The sequence below is a fragment of the Tupaia chinensis genome, unplaced genomic scaffold (genome assembly GCF_000334495.1).
Source record: "Tupaia chinensis unplaced genomic scaffold, TupChi_1.0 Scaffold000644_1, whole genome shotgun sequence".
Lineage (NCBI taxonomy): Eukaryota > Metazoa > Chordata > Mammalia > Scandentia > Tupaiidae > Tupaia > Tupaia belangeri.
Window position 1 is genome coordinate 6,956,849 of NW_006160165.1, and position 12,542 is coordinate 6,969,390.

Consider the following 12,542-nt stretch of genomic DNA (forward strand, 5'->3'; position numbering starts at 1 on the left):
CGGGCGGGGGCCAGCCCCTGAGACCGGGTGGGTACCGCCTCCAGCAAGGTGTGGAGCTGGCGGCCCTGTCTGACCTGAGTTCTCACCTCCCTGAACTGCCACGGGCCTGACTCAGGCCTCATGGCAGCCAAGCTCCCACCTCTCGCCACGCAAAGGGCGGAGGCAGCGACTCACCAGTAGGAACGTGCTCCAGAGGTCCAGGAACTTGAACCTCCCAGACAGCACCAGCTTCCAGTACGCGACGGCCATGTCCAGGTCTGGCAGAGGGGAGGACGAGAAATGAGCCCACTCTTGTCTACTGCATGGACAGCCTCTTAGCACACAGCCCCTCACCTCTAAAAGCGCAGGAGGCCTAATTGCAGTGGCCCGCGTGGCCCACGCGCTTCGTGTCACCTGACCTCACAGACTGGGGGCTTATCTGGTATGCATGGAACTGCTCCAATTCATCGTGGGGGAGACCCCTACTTTCATTTACACTGGGCTTTTTTTTTTTCTTTACTATATGCTGTGTGTGCTCACCAGATAGCGAGAAGGAGAGAGAAAATGAGAAATCCCCCCCAGGGAGGATGGCCACATTGCAATCCCTTCTCTGGTCTTCCTTGGGATTTGGGACACGCGTGCACAAACACAGCAGGTCCGGGATCGAGCCTCAGAGTGAGCCATGTGGGACCCAGCTGCCAGCCCTGCGGCGGGGTTTTCAAACTTGGCCTGCTTGGGGCCCTATTAACACAGATCACTTATTTTATGTTTTCGATAATTTTTTCATTTAACTTTATTTATTATTATTTTAATCTGACCAGAGAAAGACAGAAAGTGAGAAAGCAAGCCACTGGGTCCAGGACTTGAACTGCGGCCAACCACGTGGGAGTCCCTCTGGACACTAGGACGCTCAGCTCGGGGCGGTACTGCGTCCTCTCGTCCCCTCTGGGCACTGGCACGCTCAGCTCAGGGCGGTACTGCGTCCTCTCATCCTCTCGTCCCCTCTGGGCACCGGCACGCTCAGCTCAGGGCGGTACTGCATCCTCTCGTCCCCTCGTCCCCTCTGGGCACCGGCACGCTCAGCTCGGGGCGGTCCTGCGTCTTTACATGCACGACATGGGAGTACCTGCAGGAGCTCAGAGGCTTCTTTCTTAAAACCAACCACCTTAGGGTCAGCAGGTGGTGTGGTAGGCGCTGGACTCCCATGTGGTTGGTTGTGGTTCCAGCCCGGGACCCGGCGTCTTGATGGTCACACCAGACACATGTGCATGTTTGCATGCCCAGAAGCCCAGGAGCAGTGGAGAGAGGACTGCAGCATGGCTGTTGTCTGGGGTGACCTCTCACTTCCTCCTCTCTCTCTGGTGAGCACATGGACCCTCTGGCAACACAACACAACCGACCCCTAATTAGGCAATGAAGAACAAGTGCGGGGCCCACTGGGCGGCATAATGGCTGTCACTGGACTTCCACATCGTGGACCGCAGTTTGCTTTTTTGTTTTTTTGTTTGTTTTTGGGAGGTTTTCACTATATGGCGTGTGCACTCGCCAGGCAGACAGAGAGAGACATAGAGACAGAAAGCGAGAAATCACCCCCCAGGGGGGATGGTCACGCCGCAATCCCTTCTCCTCCATTCTCCTCTCGGGATCTTGGGCACACACGCACACGCGCCCGGGGTGAGTTTTAAGCCACCGGGTCCGGGACGCGAACCGCGGTCAACTACGTGGGAGTCCAGTGACATAGCCATTACGCTAACTGCTGGTTCCCTCGTGGACCACAGTTTGAGTCCCAGACCCGGTGGCTTAAACTCATGCTGGGCACGTGTGTGTGTGCCCAAGATCCCGGGAGAAGACTGGAGAGGGGACTGTGGCATGGCCATCTCCCAGGGCGTGGTTTCTTACTCTCTGTCTCTCCAGTGAACACATTCGCCATTTCTCTCTTTAAAATAACCAGACCACCACAGAACAGGCAAGCGAGGTGACCCCCGACGTGTTTATGTGCCTGCATCAGCTAAACAGCGTTAGAGTGAGTTAATAATTTATATGCAAATACTCCACACAGCACTTCTCAGGGGCTTTCCACTAACTCCGGCTGGCCCCACCGGAACACGCCTACTTGTTAAGCTGGGTCTCTGCCTTGGGGGTGCAGGGTCAGCAGCACTGAGAGACAGCGGGTGCGGCCTAGCGCAGCTCTCAACGACACTTCCCAGTCCGAACCGGGGCCTGCCCAGGACGGCCGGCGGTCTGCGACTGGCCTGAGGCGGCTCTCGGCCTTACCTGTGGGGCCCTGGTGTACGGCTGAGGGGACTGGCCCTGCTGCTAAGGCTACATCCGCACCCCTTAGGGAGGCCTTGATGGAAATCTACACCCACTCAGCTCCTGAGGGTGAGCTCCCACTGGGAGATACGGATGGCCCGAGGAGGAGAGAAAACAGCTTCTGGACACTGACGTGGGTCTCTCAGCTCAGTTTTCCTCTAAGGCTTTTGCTATTGGGTGCCTGCACCCGCCAGAGAACCAGAGAGCGACAGTGCGGGGAGAGGGAATCACCCGGGGAGGGCCCCGCAGTAGTCCCTTCTGCTCGTCCCTCGCGATTCCGGGAATGCACGCACGTGCACTTTGCGTGATTTTAAAACCACGGGCAGCCATGTGGGCAGCCATGTGGGCAGATGCCTTACCCACCGCACCACCCGCTGGCCCCAAGCCCTGCCTTGCGAGGGATGGGAGTGGCACTCACCTGAGTGTTTCTGTCTGCGATGCCTGGTCGGGGCACACGGAGAAGACGCGCCCGACTGCAAGAGGGATCTTTTCTAAAACTTCTTTTATTATTTTTTTAAAAAGTATTTTATTTAACTTGATTTATTTTTATTTGACCTGAGAGGGACAGAGCGAGCGAGAGAGAGGGAGGGAAAGTAAGAAAGCAAGCCTTCAGGTCCAGGGCTTGAACTGTGATTGGCCCTGGGGGAGTCCAGCGCCCTTAACCACACTACCTGCTGGCCCAGCAAGAAGCGTCTTGGGGCAGACGTTAAGCTCAGCAGGGGTCAGACTCCACTTCCTCAGGGCCGTCTCTAAGCCGGCTGGCTCTAGGGCCTGGATGTCAGCGTGTGGGACAGAAGGGTAGGTCTCTCCTCGTCCCACTTCTCTGTGGCTGGCCATGCTTCCCGCGGGCGCAAGCACAGGGGCTCACTGGTGATGAGGGCACGGCCACGCCACAACACCCGTGGGCATGAGCACACTGCAGTCTCCTGCGTTTCTCCAGCCTGTCAGGTGTTCGGGCACAAACATGGGCCTGGAGTGTTCCAAGTTGCTGGGGTCAGGATTCAAGCCACAGCGGCCACGTGGGACACAACTCTCTTCACTGCTAGTCGCTGGGGTCGGCGCCGCCCACGCCTTTTCTAGGAACATCAACAGTTGAGCTCCCGCGGGTGCTCCAGGGACAGGCTGCGTGACGAACACATGTGGACACCTGGACACGGCTTTGCCTCATAGTCATAAAGTCACTCTTGTTCTCTCTTTTTAAAAAGTTCTCCAGTTTGGGACCAGCAAACGGCATAATGGCTACGTCACTGGACTCCCACGTAGATGAGTGCAGTTCGGGTCCCAGACCTGGCAGCTTAAAACTCACGCTGGGCACATGTGCATGTGTGCCCAAAATCCTGAGAGGAGAAGGGACTGTGGTGTGGCCTTCCCCCTGGGATTCATTTCTCGCTTTCTGTCTCTGTCTCTCTAGTGAGCACAAGTGCCCCATAGCAAAAATCTCTTAAAAAAAAAAAAAACCAAAAACTCTCTAATTCTAAAATAGTGTGTAATCCATTTGAAATACTCACACGGTCACATCATTTTCTAGAGACTGCTGGTTCCCTTTAATATAACTCATTTTCTCTTTTACTCTCCTGAAGCAGAGAAACACCGCCAGTGGCTGACTCCCTAGTGAATGCTTCTGGAAAACAATTTACCTGTTCACAGAAATACAGTGAGAAGAGAATCCTGTGCTCTATGGGGGATGAGGGACAAACTACCAATCTGCTGTGGCCTTTCCTGTCGCCGGGCAGCTGCGGGACGGGTAACTCCGCCGTCAGACACAGCCACGTGAGCAAGCGCTTCGGTGCCTGGTCCTTCACACCGAACTCTCCTGGACACGCCCGGAGAAGGAGGCAGCGTGTAGGCAGCACTGAACAATCGGCAGAGACGCTAGTGCACAGCTCGCCGTGGAGCTGCGAGTGGCCGTCGAGGTGTGAAGGTGGCTGGACCCCACGATTGCACGGTTCAGGTTCCAGACCTGGTGGCTCGAAAAACACACTAGACATGCCAATGTGTGTCCAACATCTTGAAAGGAGGAAGAGATGGAGGAGAAGGGGTTGGTGTGGTCATCCCCTGGGAGGTGAGAAATCAACTCCCCTCTTGCTATTTCTCTCTGGTTTGCGCACATGCCTGATAGTATTTAAAAAAAAAAAAAAAAAAAAAAAAAGGAAGGGAATTCGGCCACACAGTAAGGCATGGACACTGTGCTAAGTCAGACAGGTCAGTCACAAAACAGGCAAACCCTGTCTGAGGCCAGCAGGTGGTCTGTGGTTAAGGCAGCTGATCTCACATGGCTGACTTCATGGTTCGAGGACCAGAACCAGAAGCTTGAAAAAACACGCCAGGTGTATGCATGCACCCAAAACCCTAAGGGGTAACTGGAGGAGAAGGGACGGCAGTGTGGCCACCCCTCAGGGATGATCTCTCACTGCCCTTCTCTGTCTGTCTCTCTCTCTAGTGAGCACATGCGCCCTATAGCAAAATAAACCAGAACCAGGTGGGGTCCCTCCGCGGGGCACTGATGGAGATGAAAGGTGGGGACACGGAGGACAGTACGGGGAGGTGGAGGTGAAGGCGTTCCAGAATGAACGCGGCACAGGGACCAGGTCACGGTCTCAGGTGCCACTTCCCACAGGGCCCCGGGAGAAGAGGCGAGGCCAGGCCTGGGCAGGGCACATCCCAGGAGCCTGGAAAACCCTGTCCTCAGATAAGAGGGGGCAATCGGCTGACCAGGGCCACACCAGAGGACTCGGTGCCAACCTCAGGAGGTGCCACCAGCAGAGGGGACAGCTCAGTTTCACAGAGGCCAGGGCCTGTAGCGTCGGGCACCTTCTGATGAGCCAGGCTGCGGTTATCTGAATAGGACACAAACTCTGACCATTCCAAGGGTGTCAGGGGCCAGCTCTGTCCTGAGGACGGACCGTGGGGCTCCGAGCCCAGCACTGACCCTGCCTGCTGGCACCTCTGCTAACCCACAGGAGAGGCCCAGCACAGCGCCCCGGCATGAGCTCCCAGCTCCTGAGTGCAGGCACTGGTCTGCGGGGCGCACTGGGGAGGATGGCTGCCTCGTGGGCCAGCCCACCCAGGGCCTCTGAGGGGAGCCAGCAGGAAGCTTGTGGGTCCGTGACCACATTTGCAACAGAGCAACCCCGACACTGAGAGGAGGGGCCAGGGCTCTGCACTGAGAGTAGCACGGCCTCCCTGCTCCGAGATGCAGGCCGGCCCTCCGCCTGAGCGAGTGTGACAGTGGGCGTGGCAGCGGGACGGGCGTGCGGCGGTGGGGTGCCAGCGCAGGAACACGTCTGGCAGTGTCTCTGGGGGCGGTCCAAGCTCCTCTCCAGCATCCCTGCACGTGTAAGCCACCTCAGACACTACCCTTCACAGCTGCTCTCCTCCCACACGCAGCCTCACTCCCCGCCCAGCCCGCGTGGCAGAGCGTGAGCCCCCGAAACGACGCAGTCTGCCACGGGGCCACGAGTGCAGGCTACGGGACCAGACGGATGTGCAGGAGGTACGTCAGAGATGAGTTCTGGGTCTAAGGAGCACACGGGACTCTCAGACCCACACCTCGAACTGAAAGTTCAAGGCAGGAAACCTCCAGATGTGGAACTGGATGGCACAGTGGTTACATCGCTGGACTCCCATGTACCTGACTGCACTTCCCATCCCGGACTGGTAGAACTTAGGCCAGGGCCTGTAGCGTCGGGCACCTTCTGATGAGCCAGGCTGCGGTTATCTGAATAGGACACAAACTCTGACCATTCCAAGGGTGTCAGGGGCCAGCTCTGTCCTGAGGACGGACCGTGGGGCTCCGAGCCCAGCACTGACCCTGCCTGCTGGCACCTCTGCTAACCCACAGGAGAGGCCCAGCACAGCGCCCCGGCATGAGCTCCCAGCTCCTGAGTGCAGGCACTGGTCTGCGGGGCGCACTGGGGAGGATGGCTGCCTCGTGGGCCAGCCCACCCAGGGCCTCTGAGGGGAGCCAGCAGGAAGCTTGTGGGTCCGTGACCACATTTGCAACAGAGCAACCCCGACACTGAGAGGAGGGGCCAGGGCTCTGCACTGAGAGTAGCACGGCCTCCCTGCTCCGAGATGCAGGCCGGCCCTCCGCCTGAGCGAGTGTGACAGTGGGCGTGGCAGCGGGACGGGCGTGCGGCGGTGGGGTGCCAGCGCAGGAACACGTCTGGCAGTGTCTCTGGGGGCGGTCCAAGCTCCTCTCCAGCATCCCTGCACGTGTAAGCCACCTCAGACACTACCCTTCACAGCTGCTCTCCTCCCACACGCAGCCTCACTCCCCGCCCAGCCCGCGTGGCAGAGCGTGAGCCCCCGAAACGACGCAGTCTGCCACGGGGCCACGAGTGCAGGCTACGGGACCAGACGGATGTGCAGGAGGTACGTCAGAGATGAGTTCTGGGTCTAAGGAGCACACGGGACTCTCAGACCCACACCTCGAACTGAAAGTTCAAGGCAGGAAACCTCCAGATGTGGAACTGGATGGCACAGTGGTTACATCGCTGGACTCCCATGTACCTGACTGCACTTCCCATCCCGGACCCGGAGGCTTAAAACCCACGCTGGGCACCTGTGCATGCGTGCCCAAAGTCCTGAGAACAGAGAAGGGATTGCGGCGTGGCCATCTCCTCTGCCGGGTGATTTCTCGCTGTCTGTCTCTGTCTCTCCAGCGAGTGGACATGCCCTACGGCAAAATTCTCCCCTAAAAACAAAATTCCAGACACACTTAACATGTGGTAAAACATAAGCTACTGGGGAGCAGTTACACTCTCTGAAAGTGCTAAGCGGCAGCTGGACGCACAGCAGGACTGGTCTCTGCTGGGTCGGCTCCAGCACCATCTCCAAGCCAGCCGTAGCCGCACAGGACCGCCCTGGCCTGGCAGCACCGACGGTGGGAACGTGGTCCTAACAGCACTGGCCACCCACTGACCCCTGGCCTGTCCGACAAGGCACCACACGAGACTCCGACCTGCAATCGGGCACACTCGCAGCGACGACGGAGGCGCAGAGCGGGGTGAGTACGCGTGGACTACGGACCACCCGCAGCGGGGCGAGTACGCAATGCGGCCTCAGGGCGCAGACTACAAACCAGCCGTTGACTGCAGAGAGAACCACGGGATGACAAGGACACAGGCGGGGCCCCGAAGCTGCCAGTCCCATGCCTGCGAGACCGGCTGGGTCTCGTACTCACCTAGAGCTTTCTGACCAGGGCTCTTGGCAAAGGTGAAGGTGAACTGATAGAAATCCTTAAATCTTGTGGTGTCCTGCAGCTCCCGCTCCAGCCGTGGCAGAAGGGCTCTTAGCTTGTCTGTGCTGTCACACCTGTGACAGTGGGGACAGCGGTGTTACCTGGGCAGACACACCACCTTCCCAGGATGTGGCGGGGTCACGGTGGGTGACTCCTCTTGCTGAAAGGCGTTGAGGGGCTCCATGGTGGACTGTGGGCGGCGGGAGGCGCAGCTGTGCGGACGCGGACGTCCCGATGGCTCGTGGACTGCAGCCTTCACGTGGGGGAGAACGTGTAGATGGCGTGTGTCTCAAGAAAGCTGATGAAAATGCGTGCCCTCTCCTGGGAGGGAACAGAGCCGCGGTCCAACTCTGCAGCTCGGACCACAAAGCGGCCAGCACCCCGAGGGTGACACAGGGCCAGGTGGGAAAACCTAGCTTCCTCCAACAGCAGAACCAGGCACCCTGAGGCGTGGCCCCCAACCACCTCTACGGCCTCTGCCACGCCAGCCGCCGGCCTGCCGCGCTGGCTTGGGTGCCGAAGCGCCATATAAAGCACGTATTGAAAAGTCGAACTTCCTTCCAAAATGTTCATAACCTGTAAGAATATTGAACAGCCTTGTGGAAAAAACCTAGAATAGTGGAACAAAAGCTCCTCCCTATTCCAGCTCCACGGCAAGAACAGAAGCAACCCCTCGCTCGTTGCTTTTCCGAGGACTGAGGGGAGACCTGGAGTGTCTGCGTCCCCCAGCTCGCACGAGGCCGGCACAGAGCGCCATCGTGGCGCAGTTGAGCACGCCCCACCTGCCAAGGGCTGTGGCCAGGCCTCCACGGTGACCCGCACCCCTTGGGGAGGCGCCGCCCAGCCAACATCTGCCTGGCACTGCCCCGCACTGGGTGCCTCCACTTCATGGCGCTCTCCCCAGGGCCCTTCGACACAGAAGGGACTTGGCATCTGGTTCTTGGGTCTGCGCTATGTCCCTGAGGGCCGTCCTGGGGGTGCGCAGCCGCAGCAGGCTCCCAGCCCTGCCACATGGCTGCCTGAGCTTTGGAGCTCGTGGCCGACACCTGGCTGTCTCTAGGGTCCTGCTGTCACCGTGTCACGCTCGGAGCCAATGCATGTGGGCACGTGCCTTAGGCACACCTGCCGAGCAGCCGGGACTGCGGGTCTAAGGAGAGTTCCTGGCTTCCTGCTGCCCGCTTTCACATCTGCAGTGGGCCTCTTTTAGCCATTCTAGAGGGTGGTCTGTTTTCCGGGGTTTTACAGGTTTTTTTTTTAATTTATTTTATTTAACATTTATTTATTTATTGTTAATCTGACCAGAGAGGAACAGAGCATTCGAGAGAGAGAGAAAGCAAGCGACCAGTCGGTTATGTGGGAGTCCAGCACCTTAACCACTGCACCATCTGCCGGGCCCGGTTTTTTGCAGTTTTGATCTGCACTTCTCCAAGAAATGAGAGTGAGCATCTTCCTTTATTCCCACTGACCCTTTGGCTATCTTCTTTGGTGAAGTGCTTAGTCAAATATCTCACCCATTTTTCTTTCTTTCCTGCTGGAGGGTGCCTGTGATCACCAGAGAGAGAAAAAGCAGGGACCAGCAAATGACATAATGGCTATGTCGCTGGACTCCCACGTAGTTGACTGCAGTTTGAGTCTTGGACCCGGCAGCTTAAAACTCAGGCCAGGTGCATGTGTGTGAGTGCCCAAGGTCCCAAGAAGAGAATGGAGGAGACGGGACTGCGGCATGGCCATCCCCTGGAGGGGGGGTGTGATTTCTCGCTGTTTCTGTGTCTCTCTCTTTCTAGCAAGTGCATGCGCCCTATAGCAAAACTCCTAAAAAAAAAAAAAAAAAAAAGGGGGGGGAGCCAAAGCAAGCACGCCACGTGGACATGGAGAATGGTGCTGCCACGACCCTGCCCCTCCCTCTCTCCTTCTGGGATGTTGGGCGCACACGCCCTCCATCTCAAGTCACCAGGTCCAGGTCTCGAAATGTGCCGTCAGTCATGCGGGTTGGTTGCCTTGACCATGCGATGGAGCTGGTGTGCCCATCTCTCCATCACACTGCGTCTTAGTGTTATGGAAGGATTTTTTTTTTTTTTTTGATATATTAGAGATACAAGCTTCTGTCTGGCAGGCTTTTATGAAGATGGATTCACTTTTTACTCCCTTAGTCGTGTTTCGTTGCTTTTCTGTTTTTGCTTTTAAAGACAGGGTCTTGCTGTATGGCCAGGGCTGGTTTTGAAATCACCATCCTCCTGTTAGCCTTCTAGAGAGCTGGGGCTGTAGGCCTAAGCCACCACACCCAGTCTTCTTCCTTTACAATGATTTGTTGTAGTTGTTGTGTTTCAAAACTTGGGTTACTGAATGGTCATAAATAGATTTTCCTGTATTATTTTCTAGAGGCTTTCTGCTTTTGCCTGTAGCAGTGGGATCAACAATCTATTTGAAAATGGTTTTAATATATGGCGTGAGGTAGGGATCGGGATATGCCCTGCGCCCTTGTAAACATTCCAAGATCACTTATAAAACAGTGTCTTTTCTCCACTTCCTCTAAGTGCCACCTGTCATAGATCAAACGTATTAAGATATAAGGATTCACTTCTGAGCTCTCCGTTTTGTTCCCTAGACTACATATCCATTTTGGCAGTTGAGACCGTGTGGCTTTAATGATGCAATTGAGAAATCACCTCCCAGAGAGGATGGCCGTGCTGCTACCTCTTCTCCACTTCCTTTGGATTAGGGTACACATGTACATGCACCTGGCATGTTTTTCAGGCTGCCAGGTCTAGGCCTTAAACTCTGAAGTAAGCCAAGTGGGAACCAGCCACCTTACTCACCATGCCACTAGCTGGCCCTGTATCTTGATGATACTTAAAATGACATAGATTTTAAAGCTGACCTTGTTTTGTTGCATAATTTTTTCTTTTTTTAAAAAAGGCTTTTGCCACAAAGCGCATGCACTCGCCAGAGAGATAAAGAGACAGTGATAAGTGAGAGATCACAACTCAGGGGGATGGTCATGCAGCAATCCTTTCTCCTCCATCTTCTTCCTGGGATTTTGGGCACACATGCATATACGCAGCGTCATTTTCAAGCTGCTGGGTCTGAGGCTCAAACCGTAACTGGCCATGTGAGAGTTCAGTGCCTTAACCACTACGCTACCTGCTGGCCTGTTTCGTCAAACTACTGGATTTGGTATTCTGAAATACAACGGATTTTTGTCTGCAGACCTTGGACGCTGCAGTCAGAGCTCCTTCACCACCGGAACTAGTCTTTTCCTTGCAGACTGGACTAGCTATGACCTCGGGTCGATGTGGAACAATGAGGGTTTCTTTCTGTGTCAGAGGAAAGGGGGCTCACAATCCCAGCAAGCATGTCTGCTGCAGTTATTTACCCCTGGTGAGACTGCGGCTGTCCCTAGCATTCTTAGGTTCTGCATTTTTTAAAATCACGAGTGGATGCTGAATTTTATCAAATCCATTTCCTGCACCACGATGCCTTTCTTTCCCCTTTCTGTTGCTACTGCGTAAATCAGACCGGCTGCCCCTGCATTAAAGAAAGCGCACATGCGTGGCATCATGGACGCCGTCCTGGTAGACAATCGGGTCCTCTGGCCTTGGCTCGGCTTGCCTGGATTTAGTTTGCTAAGCTAATCTTTCTTCTGATTCTACGACTGAGAGTGGCCTATAATTTTCCATTCTCAAAGTGCCTTTTCCAGATTTTATAATTCAGGTGACACTGCCCTTAAAACAAACGAGACCCTTGCTCTTCCTTGACTTTTCTCTGGAAGAGGTTGTTTAAAATTGGTGATTTTTTTTCTCATTACGGTTTTGGTAGGATGAGCCCGCGAAGCCACAGCTATATGTAGTTTTCTCTTTGAGAAGACTTTATAGATTCAAATTCTGAAGACTTAAACAACTTTTAAATTCTGCTGTAGGGTGCGAGAGCTAGCTAGAGAAAGTGGGAGAGGGAGAAAGGCCACCACAGGGCATGCCAGTCCCCTCCACCTCCCATCCAGTGAGGACTCTGGGCACACAGGCACACATGCCCAGCGTGTTTTTCAAGCTGCCAAGATTGGGATTCCAACCAAGGCCAGCCAGTGGGGTCTGACTCTCCTAACCACTAGGCTGCAGCACCAACCCAAACTTCTATTTGTCTGTGTTTTATTCCTTTTTATGAAAGAACTTCTCTACTTCACACAGGTTGCCCCATTTACTAGTATGAAGAAGATAAGAGACTTGCTTTTTGAATATCTGTAAGAATTTATAAAAACATCCCAGTTTCCTATTCTACATTAGTTATCAGTTAATCTCCACTTTTATAAGTTGTTTCAAAGAACAAATGTCCGACTTTGCTCATTTTTCCTATTTCATTATCAAGTCTATTAGTAATTCCTTCCACCTGTATTTTTCGAGTTTAATTTCCTGCTGTGTTTCTATTTCTTGATAAGAATGCTTTGCTTACTGATTTTCAGCTTTTTCCTAAGATATGCATTTAAAAAGTTGAATCCTGGGGCCAGGAGAGGCACAGCGGTTATGTCACTAGACTCCCACATGGTTGACTGTGGTTTGAGTCCCAGACTCGGCAGCGTGAACCTCACACTGTATGAATGTATGTGTGCCCAAGATGCCAGGAGAATGGAGAACAGGTTGTGGCATGACCACAAAAAACCAAAAAAGGAATCCTCCAAGTTCCTATAGGTAGTTTCTTTTTCTTTTCTTTCTTTCTTTTTTTTTTTTGAAAGATTTTTCCTATTTTTGCTAGGGTGCATGTGCTTGCCAGAGAGACATAAAGTGAGAAGTCCTCCCCCACCGCTGGGAGAGATGGCCATACTGCAATCCATTCTCCTCTCGGGATCTTAGGCATGCATGCACACAAGCCTGCCGGGTCCGGGACTCAAACCATGGTTGACTATGTGGGAGTCCAGCGACGTAACCATTACACCATCTGCTGGTCCCTTTTCTTTCTTTAAGAGGTTTTTGCCTTGGAGTGTATGTAGTCACTGGGAAGAGAAAGTGAGAGGGAAAGA

General features: G+C 54.7%; 1 protein-coding gene across 2 annotated transcripts in view; it reads right to left on the bottom strand.

Annotated features, from left to right (window-relative positions):
- The window catches only part of DCUN1D2 (defective in cullin neddylation 1 domain containing 2), a 24,704-nt gene that overhangs the window by 4,285 nt on the left and 7,877 nt on the right, over positions 1-12,542 (bottom strand). Inside the window, exons 3-4 of one of the 2 annotated variants that reach the window (XM_006159664.3) lie at positions 7,478-7,608; positions 175-257 (exon numbers count right to left, since the gene is read on the bottom strand). In XM_006159664.3, the coding sequence (XP_006159726.2) occupies positions 175-257; positions 7,478-7,608 (214 nt within the window). Of the gene's footprint in view, positions 1-174; positions 258-3,986; positions 4,300-7,477; positions 7,609-12,542 lie in introns of those variants that run through there. The other variant, XM_027776214.1, reaches the window with a different exon arrangement.